General features: G+C 31.1%; 1 protein-coding gene and 1 pseudogene across 2 annotated transcripts; both read right to left on the bottom strand.

Annotated features, from left to right (window-relative positions):
• Positions 1-3,615: 3,615 nt before the first annotated feature.
• Positions 3,616-4,767, bottom strand: LOC120198105 (annotated as a pseudogene).
• Positions 4,768-8,825: 4,058 nt separating this feature from the next.
• On the bottom strand, positions 8,826-14,244 carry LOC120197803 (protein NSP-INTERACTING KINASE 3-like). Of its 2 annotated transcripts, none has more exons than XM_039199199.1 (11): positions 13,441-14,244; positions 13,052-13,184; positions 12,893-12,964; positions 12,632-12,775; positions 12,458-12,529; positions 12,260-12,319; positions 12,076-12,173; positions 11,816-11,953; positions 10,571-10,912; positions 9,589-9,980; positions 8,826-9,283 (listed from the first exon to the last, which is right to left on the bottom strand). In XM_039199199.1, exons 1-11 carry the CDS (start codon positions 13,541-13,543, stop codon positions 8,966-8,968), a joined length of 1,872 nt encoding a protein of 623 aa, XP_039055130.1. In that variant the 5' UTR covers positions 13,544-14,244; the 3' UTR covers positions 8,826-8,965. The 2 variants fall into 2 exon arrangements, with proteins under 2 accessions (XP_039055130.1, XP_039055129.1); XM_039199198.1 differs by having other exon boundaries at positions 11,816-11,962.
• Positions 14,245-16,035: the final 1,791 nt, after the last annotated feature.

Below are 16,035 nucleotides of genomic sequence, written 5' to 3' on the forward strand. Positions count from 1 at the left end.
AGATTATGCGATAATTTTTTTTAATTTACTAGACCATGATCTGAGTGATTTGCTGGATCCGAACATGAACATAAATTTTAAAATTTAGCTTCCATATATGTTTTAATATATAAACTTAACTTCAATACACAATTTAATACCTAATCATGTTCCAGTTAGATATTTTAATTTAGTATCTAAAATTTCTAGTGGCTAATTAGATACTTAAACTTTACTTGTTACTTTAAATTAACACTCAACTTTATTTCTTTTCCAAATTAACGTTTATGATAATTTATTTAGTAGGAATATATATCTGAATAAAAAATCAAAATCAAATATCTAATTAGATAAAAAAAATATATAGTATATGTTTTTATTATTTTAGCACACTTCATGGAGCAATTATGCATTGATCTCATCAAACAAAAGTTTCGAAGCTAGAAACATTTCGGCAAACTGCAGGAAAATGATTTATGTATCTTTTACCTATAAAACATTGTAATCATCATGAACAGCAGTAAATCTACTGTATTTAAGTTCATTTGAAACACCAACTTCTTAGTTCGGATATGTTCCTAGGAGGAGGTTGGGGTATAATTCTGTAAACGAGGGGAACATGATTTGGCGATCATGCAATAACACTGTTGCAGAAAACAAATGCACGAGGCCCTACAACTCAAGCAGTCTGCAGATTCATTTTAACAAATGGTGATCAAATCATCGGAAAGGTATATCAGACTTGAAACAAAATGAAAACCCAAGTTATCCACACTATTCATTCTACCTAACATACCCGTGTTTCACACATACTTTAACGTAAATAGATAATCCTTCCAACCAATACATGCAGAAAAAACTTGGATCAACTGCATTCTTAAATACATTGTACTGATGTAGGACAAACGTGTCAAATATGGAAACTTCAAAAAAGAAAAAAAAAGAAGGAAGAAAGATCAAGTGCTTGGATCAACTGCATTGTTAATTACTTTTTAGGGGAATTTTATTACCTTGGAGTACCATGGAATTAACCTTAGCTTACACTTGTACGTGTAGACGGAAAACACACACAAAAAGGGTAAATTTGATGGGAATTTTGTTTGTTCGTACTAGATGTCTTTGGGAAGACGCTTGGAAGAAACGACGTTTTTTCTAGGTTACATGTAGTGTAAATGTTAACCTTGACAGCGTATCAAGAAACGTCGTGTCTTCCCAAAAACACTGTGATTCGAACGTCTTCCACTATATGCTGTTAATTTTACCCTAATTAATTTTCCCATTCTTTTTTCAACCATATTATGTAAAAAAAATCCCCAAAGAAAGGAAAGATATGTGGAAAATCGGAGAAAGAGAGAGAAAGAAGACACATTGGGGTAAAAAAATGACATAAGATAATCCAAGCGTTCAATCAACTCAAACAACTGGCCCTAGGCTTAGGTTTTTGTATAATCTAAGGCATTGCAAAAAAGAAATAGTTGAACGCCCAGGTGAGAGTCTATCAAGCAATTATTCGCATGTCACTCACTGAACTCTGAATCGTTAATTCATAAGCTCAAAAAAGAAACCAAAAGATGTTTACTGTCAGGCTTTCATTTTTCATTTTCTCTGACAAACTGCAAAAAAAAATTGAAGGTAAAACTGAAGCTAACATTGAAAAAGCAAATATATGATCTGACAAACAAATATGCTAATTAACAGGCAAATGCAAGCCCTTGATGACACTGACTGCACTGGAGAAAGATCAATCCCTATTCCACCTTAACTATGGGGAAGTTACGACGGAAATGGTTACTAAACAAAGCCAAGGGTCTATATTAATGTTCTAAATGAAATGAGACATACGACGAATTACTCAAATTTAATTGAGTCAAAATTTAGTTAATACTCAAATTGAATAAATTAGATTCAAATTCTTAATGATTCGAAATGAATTATTTAATAACTTACTTAAAAAATATTTTTTTAAAACTTTTTAAATTAAAAAGTATTAATATTATTAACATTTATATGTTATTTTTTAAAAAAAATTACAATATAAGGTTTTCATGTATAAAGTTCAAGTACGAACTCAAAATTGAACTTGAACCTAACTTGAATTTATGATTCGATCGAGCTAAGTCTAAGAAGGTTTAGAGTTCAAATTTTTTTTTAACTCAAATTAAGCTTCAATTTTTTATTTTGAATCGAGATTGACAATTTTGAGTTTGTGAGATTTTGAATCAAATCGAATTTTATTTTTTTTATTTTTGAGTTCGAGTTAAATTAGCTTTTAACTTTTTTTTCAAATCGAATAAAACTCCGTAATACTTGAAGTCGACGCGACTCATTTACATTACTAGTCTATACATCATCTCTAGGATTTCTTTTGTTTTTCCGTTAGTGTTACCATCATATTATCCATACACTCGAAAGGTTTCTCCTTTGAGTACTGTTGTTACCCTCCTAATCGGTTCTCTAGCAGAAAATGTGTTGGGATTTGCAGAAACTCGAATCGATAATCGGAATGGTTTGCAAAGAGGGTTGGGATCGATTTTTGTGTTTAGAGAGTAAGGAGGTTGAAAGATAAAGAATTACACAGTGATTTATAGTGGTTCGATTTCTCAACCAAATCAACATCCACTACCTTAACTCTTCACTAAGGATTTTTCAACAAATTCATTAATTTGTTCTTTCTTTTTCAATGACAAAGAGATAACCTTTACAATTCTCTAGTTTTTCACGGGATAAACTAAAACATTTTCACTAGCTTTTACTAGACTTAACTAGAACCAAAAATTCATTTACAATGAAAGAAAATGTAAACAAAAAAATCTCTCTAAGATAGATGTTTACAAAAATTAAACTCACAAGAGCAAAATATTTATAAGAGAAAGATGAAATAAGATTGAAAAACTCTTCTCTTATGTTTGATTGTTTTAATAGTTGTTCTATATGTTCTTCAAGTGTTTTGAACATGTATTTATAAGTTAGAATGAGTTTGAAGTCGTATATAACCATTGAGGATGTTTAGGAGCCGTTAGAGATTCATTTTCTGTAAAATAAAGCAGCCCAGAACAAGTAGTATCGGTACCCCTTCAATGGGTATTGGTACTACCTTTGTAATATTTAAAATTTTTGACCGTTGGGTTTGATTTTACTATATCAATATCGATACTACTGTAGAGGTATCGATACTCATTTTACATTTTGGAATTTTTGAACATCGATATTGTTTATTATTGTTCACACAGTATCAGAATAAATTCAATGCAATCCATTTTTGTATTCAATTCCAAATTAAATTAACTTCGAATTATTTTTAAAAACTTTGAATAAATTCAATTCAAATAAAAAATATTTTACCATAAATTATTATATCAAAATATAGTTGAATAAAATTATATATATATATATAAAGCGATGACTAGGAAATGAATAACTGTCGTCCACTCGTGTGTTCAACGATCCATATTATCATACACCAACCACCTACGAAACCCAAGTTTTTCCTGCCAGTTGCAGGGATTCAAGAGAGGTTTCTAGACTGATTTTAGCTTTATTCATTTATTTGGGTGAATTTTCTTTGGTAATAGAAGCAAATAAGGGGGAAAAAATAGAAGAAGACATAAGAAAACACAAAAACCAAGAATCAAAAGATTAAACAAAGAATAAAGATACCCATAAGAAATAAGACTGTAATACTCCGACTTGTGGAAGAGAGAGGGACTGACCAAAAGGGCCTGTAATGGAGGCATCCATGCAGAGATTTCGAAGCTGCATCTCAATCTTGTTTAGAAAAGCAGTCGCTTCATCAAAAGGCCTTGAAAGATCAGATTTGTGTTTCACCAACACATCGATGTAAGTTTCCTGAACAAATTAAACCCCAGATCATCACATATACATAACTTATATACAACGAAAATAGATAAGCAAAGTAAAGCTTCAAAATCGCAAAGAACGAGAGAAACCATGAACTCGTCGAGCTCAGGATTGGGTCCAAAGTAGGTTGGCACGATATCCCGATTGTTAACATCGGTCACCGTCAGAATTTCGTCTAATATCCTCGCCATCTCCGCAGGTGCTCCGACCTAAAATAATGATATAAAGAGCTTAGAACAATACTCAAAACAAAGTTTCAATAAACTTCATACACTCTATTTGATGAAATATCCATGAGATAATTCCGATTAAATTATGGTATTTCTTTACCAAGAGTAAGAAGAAAAGGTTAGGATCTTGAAACTGAAGAAAACCACAGTGCGGACTAGTTCGAGACTAAAAACCCTCGTAAAACACTCATTAATGGCCGAAATTTAAAACACGACTAACAAAGCAACTGTAGCAAATCTTACCTTGAAATCCTGCAAATAGCATCTGCAGTACCGTTATATCCTATTTAATGAAGCTATAGTGAAAAAAAAGTTTGAAATTCTTTCAAACTTGCAATTTTTCAGTGGATTATTTCGATCAAAAATAGAAAAAACAACGAAAATCCTTTTAGTAATTTTAGTTCCCTTCACCTTCTGGCAATCAATATAAGCCTCAAGTAAACGAGGAAAATAAGGGTGAGAAGCGATTTTTGATTTGATCACGTTTGAAATGTCCACTTCTCGTTGAATTTCAGGGGGTGATGGAACCGGCTTCGGAGATAGCGGTGGCCTGAGAGATTAACTCGTCGGATGCAAACGCCGGAACCCGATCTGATAAACAAAGCCGGGCTTGGTAATCGGAAGGAAGTATCATGTTTTCAGGTGAGGCGTTGCCAACGTGCTGATCTCCTATAGAGTAGGATCCGTACATTTCATCCATGAAAGCCGACGTCCCTAGGGAAAAAAAGAAAACTAACTGAGAGGAAAAGCTGAGAAAATTAATGATATTTAGAAGGATAAAAAGGTTTAAGAACATGGTTCTAGTATCAAGTTTTTTTTTTTTTTTTACGTAGAGTATCAAGTTTAGGATATGGGTGTTCTGTGGAATGGTTAAACTCGACTGAATCAATGTTTGATTTGAATTAATTTTACGTAGATTTGTGTTTAATTAGAAATTTTATCAAACTTAATTCAAACGTTCGGATATTAATTTATTAATTTATTAGATTTTACATATTATTAAAAAATAAAGTAAAACTTTTGGTGAGTGTAATAAGTAATGAGTCGAGTAACAAGTTCTTTTAATGATCATAAGTCGAATAAAATTTTATCAAACTTAATGAGCAGCGAGTCATATCAAGAAATAATTTATTTTAACGACCACGAATATGAGTTGAGTCGAATATTTTAAAATTATTTATATTTATTTTATAAAAATATATTAATTACAATATAAATTACAAGTATATATTTATAAAATTAATTAATTTTATTAAAATCATAATTTATGTCATAAAATTAAAATATTAAAATAAAATAGTAAAAATAATACTAAAATTACATTAATTATAACATACATTATTTATCTGTTTAGTATTATTTTTAATTTAAAAGTGATTTTGACCCCAAAAATACTTTCTAACGGTAATGTTAAATGGGGCCTTAGATATCGTTAATTATTTAATGGAGTGAGAAATGAAAACATTCCTGAACGCAAGTGAATAAACTATAATTTTTTTTATTTCTGAGATCAAAGTGTAAATGTCTTTAAAGTTCAGCGGCAATAATTATAATTTATCCTAAACTTTAAAAAGTAAAACTGGAAGTGCATTTTTTGAATGAAAACAAAAACTAGGACAGTGTCTTGATACATTATCTATATTTAAATCACTAATGGAATTGGTATTAATAATTCATTTGATGTTATTTAAATTAAAAATAATTTAAAATAAAAATAACATCATTTTTTTAGTTGAGCGGGATTGATTTTTATTAATAAAATTTAATTAAAATAATGTTATTTTAAAATCATTCGTAATACCAAAAATGGTCATACTAATTCACAAATCCTCCCAAATTCGCCTAATCATAAAAAAAGTTAAAAGTATATAAATGGTTATAATTATAGTGTGTTGTTTTGTTGAGTCGTTTAATTATTAAAAGTTATAAAATGATATTTTAATTATAGCGCATTGTTTTGTTGAGTCCTTCGACTATTAAAAATTATAAAATGATCACTCAACTATTTATATGTTCCAAATCATAAATTTTTATTGAAAAAATGACGGTCGTCTGAATTGGACATTAACTTGCTAACTGAGATATGATAAAATTATATTTTAATAATGTCTACTGACATAGTTGTTGCTTTTAAGTACCAGTATAATATTTCAAATATTTGCTCGGTGATATAATATTCATTTAGCGTTCGTAAACATGTTCGTTTAATATTTGTTTATATGATTGTAAACATGTTCATTTGCAAGTTCAAAATGATAAAAGTATGCTACTAATACTTAAAATCCTTAAGCTCTATAGATTAAATTCCAAATTTCACCATATGTTCAATTTAGTCTCTATAATCACTAATATTTAAAATGTACAAAAAGAGAGAAGTAAACAAGCTCTAAACGCGTTATTAGACGAGTTTGTTCATTAACATAAAAAAATAAGCCGATAAACGAGTTTGTTCGTGAACGTAAACGAACTGAACACACTTTTATTCATGTTTGTTAGTTTACTAAATGAACATACAACTTTTGTTTATAGTCGTTTATTTAACTTAATAAACAAACAGTTCACCAAATGCTATGCTATTTTACACCGCTACTCATGCAACAAATACTATCCCTATAACAAGAGACATCAAACCCATTTATTTATGTATCCGCCTTTAAAACATTTACTCCCATTGTAATGGTTTGGATAAATGGAATGAGTTGGTGTTCATTTTTTACCTTTAATTTGTTTCCAAATTGCAATCTATACCATTCCTCGTTAACATCTTTTCTGAATTGAGAAAGAGCGTAATTGGATAAGGTTCACATGTTCCAGATGGACATAAGAGAGTCCTACAATATCTCACATAAAAGAGCATGGACAGGAATTGTCGTGGAATCAAAGAAAGTAATCTGGCAGAAGCTAACAGGCAACATCACATTAATTATACAGAGTCGGCCCATATGGGAGGAACATTGTCCCTTCCATCAATAAGGAGCCGGCAGCAAATAATCATATGCCTAGTATTTTCATTTCCAATATTATCGTACAATTTAAATTTCGGCTTTACCATGATCTGGTTGGTCTCTGACTAGGACAGATAAATGAATCGAACAAATGAACAAATATGAATAATTTAACGAATAAAATTTATTATTCGTTTTTATTTGTTAAAGAATATATTTTGTTTATATTTATTCGTTAAAATAATAAACGAACATAAACGAATGCAAACACAACAAACAAATAAATATAAAATTAACTGGGTTTATATCTGAGAAGAGTTTTCCCCCCAAATAATTTTAGTTTATATTTTCTTTAATTGATTTGGATATTTTTCATTTGAGTTTTAAAATATTAATGAGTTTAAAGTTAAAATTTAATAGGTCTTAATATTTTAAACGAGCCTGGAGATCGGATTGTATATAAACGAACTAACATAAAAGTACATAAATTAATGAATAAACTTAATTAATTACCGAAAGTTCACAAATGTAAATGAACGAACAAACATAAAATATTATTTATATTCGTTCGTTTAATAAATAATAGACATAAATGATTTTTTCGTTAAACGGTAATGTTCGATTTGTTTACATATATAAATCTAAATGGTCGTGTTTTATAAATTAGGATTCGAGGAAATTTAAAAATCGATCAAAGTTATAATATTTCGTTTTGTTTTTAATTTGATTTCAGTTAACAAGTTAAATATGTTAGAGACTTACCTCAAATTTTAATACGCGATATTCTAGTTAATTTTATGAGTTAATTACACCACATATCTCAAAGTATGATCTCATTTTAAGTTGGTCTTTATACTTTTGAATATTTCAATTTCATCCCTAAATCATACCTATCATACTAAATTAGTCCTTAAACTTTTGAACATGTCAATTTCAACCCCAAACTATGACCTTCATTCTAAATTAGTCCCCAAACTTTTTGAACATCACAATTTCATCCCAAACTATATGTATATACTAATCACATCCCTTGTTAGTAAAATCATTAGGCCAAATTATATTATTATATGTTTGTAAAAAAACAAAATTTAGGTTAAACTATGGTTGAAACTAATTACATAGTTGGATGAATTTGGAGATGAAATTAGAATATTCAAAAGTTTTTGGAATAATTTAGAAAGAGTATTATAGTTTAGGGATAAAATTAAAATGTTCGAAAGTTTAAAGACGAATTTAGAATGTGAGTGATAATTTAAGAATGAAATCTGAATATTCAAAAGTTTAAGACTAATTTGATTATTAAATATACTTAATGATAAAAACTTATTAACAGTAAAAAAAAGTTTAACGAAGACGGTTTTTTAGTGACCAAATTTTCATTGTAATTAAATAATATATTATATAAATAGGGAATAATATTATATATATATATATATATATATATATATATATATATATATATATATATATATATATATATATATTATATCTACCTCACAACTTGAAATGAAAAAGAAAATTACAAATATTGAAATATTTATTAAATATGAAAGTCTAAAAAATAAATTCATAAATCTAAAATAGTTGAGATAAAAAAACTGTGAATGTTAGAAATCAAATCATATAAGCTTCCAGGTGGATTAGCAAATACACACATTTTCTGAGTCGGGAAAATAAAATCTTTAGTTTCCATTAAAAATAAACTTAATGATACGATTCATCATTCCCTTGCTTACAGCACTATCCGTATAAAGAAGCACATACCATATATATTTCCAACATATTTTTATCAAAATTTCTTGACCAAAACAACAAGAAACTTGTACATGATTTTCGTGTTTTTACAGATGAATACAGGCATTCCACAACTATCAACAGCACTCGGCATATTTTTTGGTTTTCAGAGCTCCGATATATCGAGTAGCGATCGAAGATTTCAAGGCAAACATTGTGTCACCTAGGACCAGAAAGCTCCATGGCCTCGAGCACCAGCGATGATTCTTCTACGAAATCCGAGTACCGTTGCGGAGGGTTATCGCATGATTGGAACCTTGGCGTCTTTATCATTTGCGAGGCTTCCCATTTCTCGGCTAAACCATCACCCTCTAGCATCCTTAATACTTCGGACATCTTCGGTCGGTGTAACGGATTGAACTGAGTGCATAATAGAGCAACTTGAACCATTTCTTCCAACTCAATCCTGTCAAAACTCCCCTTTAGATCTTTATCCACCAGCAGGCTAAGTTTGCCTTCCTGATGTAGCTTCTTTACCTGCCAAGAGAGGTCGGAAAAATTAAGCAGACATTTCATCGAAAGAAGAAAAACGTCTGGTACATGAAAGAGGGCAACTGATGTTGATATAGTTGTCCGGAGACGGACCTAAACGGACCTAACAACCTCACCCAAGAGTTCAGTAAGGTTGGAGAGATTGAAACTCATCCAAAGACCAAGTTAACAATCACCTTTTCGAGGAATGGAATAATGCATCAAGAACAAAGAAGGGAAACTACATTTATGTTTTAATTGGAAGTATTCAAAATAACAGCACTCGGCAAACACATAGGGAGAGAGAGTACCCAATCGAGCATTACACCCTTCTGATTTGCAGCTCGTCCGAGATCCAAGGCCTTCTGACCCGTGATTAGCTCAAGGAGCAGGATTCCAAACCCAAATACATCCGTCTTCTCTGATGACTGACCTGTTGATAAATACTCCGGAGCAATGTGACCAACGGTACCACGAACTGCAGTGGTTACATGAGAATCCCGGTGGTCTAAAAGCTTTGCCAACCCAAAATCTCCAACAACGGCCTCAAAATCTTCGTCCAACAAAATATTGGCAGCTTTGACATCACGATGAATGATTTTCGGGTCACACTGTTCATGCAAATATACAAGCCCACGAGCTGTACCTAAGGCTATCCTCTTTCGCCTTGCCCAGTCTAAAGCCGGTCGACCATGAATGTTCTCTGAAAGGAATATCATATATATATATATAAAATATAGTATCGTATAGATGCCAAATTCTAGCAAGATTTATCCCCTCAAATAGTAATTCGGATCTTAATTTCCGAATTGAGTAACCCTTACGAAAACAATATATGCTGAAAGAAAATTTTATATGGTTCAAACTGTTGACACGTACCGGAAAAATTATTTGCAACACCGGTTAGTTATTAAATTCTATTCCCTGAGATTAAAGTTTATCCATAGGATAATCATGGTATTTAGTTATGGAAACTAATTATGGAGATACTTTGATTGTCCAAATATCAACTAAAATAACGATCTATGTTACTTTGACTATTCATTTTCCTCGAGTAATGTCCGAAACATATTCAGTGGTAAGTGGATGTAATCTATATGCTGCTCAAGGATGGACAGACATATCAGTTCTCGAGAAGCACCATAGGGTTCTATACCGCACCCGTGGCTGTTATTGTGACTCAAACACAGCAGTTCCACAGGTGACCAGCCATAGTTTTCGATATAGTACGATATACGAAGATCCTAATAAAAACAGGAATCATAAATATTAGTCTACTTTCCTAAGACTAACCTCTTAGTCTACATGCTACACTTCCATTTGGCATATAGGGGTAAACCAGGAGCCTTTCATTCTCAGTTGTACAGAATCCAGAAAGCCTGAGAAGATTGCGATGGACAGCTAAACTTATCGTCTCTACTTCTGTCTGAAATTGGATTTCGCCACCAGCTATGTTGTAGTCCTTCAGCCTTTTAACAGCCACCAAAGTCCCATCATTCAACAATCCCTTGTACACTATACCAAATCCACCTCTCCCGAGAATATTTTTCGAGTTGAAATGGTCAGTAGCAGCCCTAAGCTCCTTAAATGTATACCTTTTCAAATGGCCCAAGCATACTTCCAGGACATATTGTTCTGTCATTCAACATGAAAGGTTCCATAATAAGAGGATGACATAAAGAAATCGAAGGAAAACATTATACGTTAAACATAGATCAAGATGTGACAAAAAAGCAAACTTTTGTTCTAAAGTCCATGTCTACCCCTTCTTAACTATATTGCTCGCACTTGGGTGTGCGTGTCAGATACGGGCATGTATCTGATACGGATATGATTTTTCTACATGGGTCATATCCCATATTCATGTCCGAAAATACGCCACACACAAGTGCCGTACATGGTTACTTTAAGAAAAACACTGTGTCGTAACAATACCACTTTTTAAATTCATCTTTGTTTCATCTTATCTTACCATGTACATTTACGAAATTTAAATGATGAACCTTTAACTAAAGATATATCTGGAAATGAAGCTAGTAGGACACTGTACATCAAAACCTTAAAATAATAGTAGTTACAAAGATTTGTATGGCTTAACGAACATTGAAGACATTAATCTTATCTGAAAACATGTTTCATTGCGAACAAAGCAAAGATCATGACTGCATAATTTATGGACTTTAGTGAGATTTCAGAGAAAATGTGAAAGCAAGGACAATATATAGGCGGAACATTTAAACCAAGTTTTCCCTACTATAAAACCTTTTTTTATGAAAGATGATGCAACATGCCGAGAAACTTTCTTGTCTCAGCATGCAGAGCTCATAAAAACTGATGGCATTGACCGTACCATAGCGGAACCAACAATTTCATGGCAGCAGCATATGCATGTGAATTGTGGCCCCTTGATGATGATGAATGTCGATAATAATATTTTATGTACCAAAGTTTCCGATATTCATACGACAGTACAGCATCGCAGACTAGAAAGGGAAATTTAACACAAATAAGAAGATTAGGAAAGTGTAAGGAGTCAACCATTAACATCAAAGAAAATCTGCTGGTTTTGTCTATATCGCCACCAAACAAATAACACCATAAACAATATGATGAAAAAAGCCGAACCGAAGCTAGCGCCAAAAGCAACAGCTACATGATGGCCCTTCAATCCGGAGTCTGATTGAGCTAAGAAATAAAAAAAATCCATAAATTCAAAACATGTAATTAACTGTAACATGGGGAAAAGTAGATGCCGGAAATATTAACAAGCAACAGTATCTACAACACAGTTATGTCACCTTTTAGACCATCTGGTGGGAGAGAAAGAGGCTCCGGAAAGAAAGCGGAACAATTTTTGCTTGCTTTAGGTCCACAAATTAAAGGGTTGCCAACAACTCTGAAAGTAAAAAACCGGAACCATAACTAATAAACCATAATAACATGCATTATAAGCATTATGAAACAAGGGAAATAATAGCTTACTTAAAAGTCCTTGCTGATATTTTTGGCAGAGAACCGCTCAGATTATTGTAAGATAGGTCCCTGTTGCATGTTTCATATACAATCGATGATGAGCGAAATACATACGGAACAATAACAATATATCGTATAGGTTTTAAGGTTTTACAAATAGCCATCCCAAGAAATCAAAATACAAAGTACACAAGCTGAGGTACATACACAAGAGTGAGACCTCCGATTTTAGACAAAGAATCCGGGCAGGTTCCAGTAAGGCTATTGTTGTTTAACCGCCTAAGTACATCCAACAAGCATAAATATAAGAAATAGTAACACTACAAAGAAACACCGACCGGAGCTTCAAGATGCAAATGAAGTATAAGTTCTAAAACATACAAATAGTTCAAGTTTTTCAAGTCTCCCAAGGAAGCAGGTATTTCACCACTGAAAGTATTGTTCGAGAGATCAAGAGTTACGAGCTTCTCTAACTTTCCAATGGTAGCCGGAATGGGACCTGAAATAGCATTATTCTGAAGCAACCTACAAGCAAAACAAACACATTTATAACAACTGCAATGAACTTTTCATGAACTTAGGGTTGCAAAATGAGGAAAATCCAACAAAATTACATGGATAACCAAAGAGGCAATAACTTACACTGATTGCAAGTTGCTAAGGTTCCCGATGGATGTCGATAAGGTCCCGGATAAGCTCTGACTAGGAAGTCCCCTGTTCAAGTGATTAAAAAAAAGGAGTTTACATTACTAACAAGCACCAAAATTCTCAGTTTCTTTTCAAGTTACTGTGAAAACTTACAAGGCAGAAACATATCCATCTGAAGTGCAGGTAACCATCCTCCAACTACACGGATCAACCGAATTCGAATCCCAATTTTCGAGAACATTATAGGGATCGTGTAGATTCAATTTAATGGCCATCAAAGCAACCACTGCTCAAGAAATCCATCATAAATGAACGGGGAAATAGGTGAGTTAAATCTCTTTCCTTATCAATCAATATGGCAAAACTATTGAACAGAAAATGGAAATACTAAAATAACCGAGAAAACTAAAACTGGTTAAGGAATTCCACTACACTGCTTGAGAAACAACAAAATGAAGAACAAAAGAGAGAAAAAAAAAGAAGCCTCAAAATTCCAAGTTTGAAGGTAAATGACAAAGAATAACTTTCAGAGAGAAACCAACCTTCATAGTTTATACCAGTAGGAGAAAGAGTTGCAGAGGAAACCCCAATGAATGCCAAAATCAGTAACCCAAATGTAAATACCACCAAACTCTTTATTTCCATACTGTTAAAACTCTTGCAGTCTCTCAGTTTATTCAAACTATGCTTTCTCTGAAAAAACCAATGCCCACCGATCAGCACAACAATGACCTGCCATTCTTCACATGAAGCTAAAGTCTTTGTTCTACCCTTGTTCAAGCAAATGGTGTCTCTGTCAGAACCACAAAACTGAAACCACCATTACTTTCAAAGGAAAATCCCTTTTGTTTTTTAACCTTTTCACCTCAAAATACAAAATCAAAACTTGTTTTTGATCAACACCCAGATCCTAAAATGACTTGTTCCATACGAATGAGTAAACCCCAGAGGGAGAGATTGAGCTAAAGATAAAGAGCTAGAAGAAGAAAAAGAGAGAGAGAATTTTCTCGAGAAACAAGCAACAAGTTGCCTTTTTTCCTGAAATTCTGAGATCCTAGAGATCTGAGAATGCTGGAATTTGATTTTCTATATGTTTTTTGATTAATCCCCACAAATCCGAAGCGATCATTTACTCTTTGGTTTCTACCTTTCCCTTTGCTCCTTCAATTATTGATTCCTAAATAAAAAAACCATTCTCTTAAAGCAATCTTTTTGCTTTCACCTTTTTGAAATTCACTTTAAAATCACAAAGCATAAAAGATCAATGAAACAAAGAAAGAACCAAAGGAGCAAAGGCCAAAACAAAAGGCCAAAGTCTACACACTTTCAGATGCAAACACCTTATCAAAAGACATAGTGAAAAATCACGAATTTTATATAAAAATATGAATTTTGGATTCTTTTTGGAGGGATTGATTGTTTAAAAATCAGTGATTGGACTGAATCACAGATCACGTGCCCGGATTGTCCTGAACTTTGTTGGTTTTCGGATCACTTTCCATTTTTTTATAATAAAAAAATAATAATTTAGGATACTGTAATTTTATTCTGTTAAAGTTCTGCACACATTGGTCACCAGGTAAAATGGGCAGAATGTTTACAAAGAATGTTCAATTTACCGGATAGCAATAAATATCAAGGCTAAAATATACAAATGATGTTGGATTATAAAACGATATTTTGTCAATTGCTTTAATTATTAAAAATTATATAAGTATTGTTTTTTAAATAATTATTAGTATAATATCTATTATCAACTAATCTATATCATATACTGCAAAAGTAAAGACGACCTTTTAATCTAGTTTATTTTATTTACAAACGTATGTGTTAAACCTTTGACATTACTTAAGAAATTTAGTATCTCATCCAACTAGATCAACTAGTTATTGGTATTATAACCACCGTTTTTGCTGCTTTTTTCATAATTAAAAAATACAAATTAGTAAGTCAATTATTCATATGCTCTAAACATGTCATTTTTAGTTAAAAAATTGGTTGTCGTCTGAACTAAACGTTAACTTGTTGACTGAGTTATTGTAAAATTTGATCACATAATTATTTAAGTTGTATTTTATGGATCAACTGTCTATTTACATTATGTCGTCGAGTCAGTGTTTTAAAACAACGGTTGTACCAATATACATCATTAAAATATAATTTTAATAGTTATGTGATAATGTTATAACTTTTTTTAATGTAATAAGACAATTCTGGATCATTTGAATAGTCATGTGGTAATGTTATAATTTTTAATAGTCGAAAGACTAAATAAAATAATGTCATATAATCCGATGATCATTTTATAACTTTAAATAGTATGAAGACTTAATAAAGCGACATCATGTAGTCAGGGACTATTAATATACTTTACCCTAATATCAATTACATTAATTTAGATGTTTATGTATATTTAATTCATTTTAAATTCAGATATTATAAATTAAATATTCTAATTATTTTGTACGTTTAAAACAATTTTAATCTATTATTATTATTTAATAAAATACATAATTCACCATAAAAAATAAATTCTCATGTAATTTAATCCAGAAAATTTAATGTCTTATTAAAATATGAATGCATTGGAGTAAGGTAAAAAAGTAAAAACCCAAGAGCATATTTGTCGCATTGGGAAAATTGAATATTCTCTTTCACTTCAATGCTTCAATTTGATTTTAATAAATTGTTTTATTTGTTTATTATTAGACAGGGTGAGAGTATGTTCACTGGAGCTGCCCCTAACTTCGCGAAAGCTAATACATGCGGGAAATGTGAACAATTAATTAATTAAAATTAAGGTAAAATATAAAAGTAGTGCTATATTATTTTTTATTGAATATTGATTATGAAAATTTATAGAATAAATATTTGATATAATAAAAATAACAAGTTAATTATTTTTAATCAAAAATTAATAATATATAATATAATACTTAATAAAATTTGCATAACAATAAATTTAACTCCTATTATTTATACTTTAGTTTAATTCTAAAAGTATCAACATTTTTGTTTACTTACCTATAATTAAGGACAGACGCAGAATTTTATGTTATGAAAATAATTATTAAAATTTTAAAAGAAGACAAATTTATAAAATTTTAAAAATACTAAAATTAGATTTTCAATAAAAA

The sequence above is a fragment of the Hibiscus syriacus genome, unplaced genomic scaffold (assembly GCF_006381635.1).
Source record: "Hibiscus syriacus cultivar Baekdansim isolate YM2019G1 unplaced genomic scaffold, ASM638163v2 tig00117056_pilon, whole genome shotgun sequence".
Lineage (NCBI taxonomy): Eukaryota > Viridiplantae > Streptophyta > Magnoliopsida > Malvales > Malvaceae > Hibiscus > Hibiscus syriacus.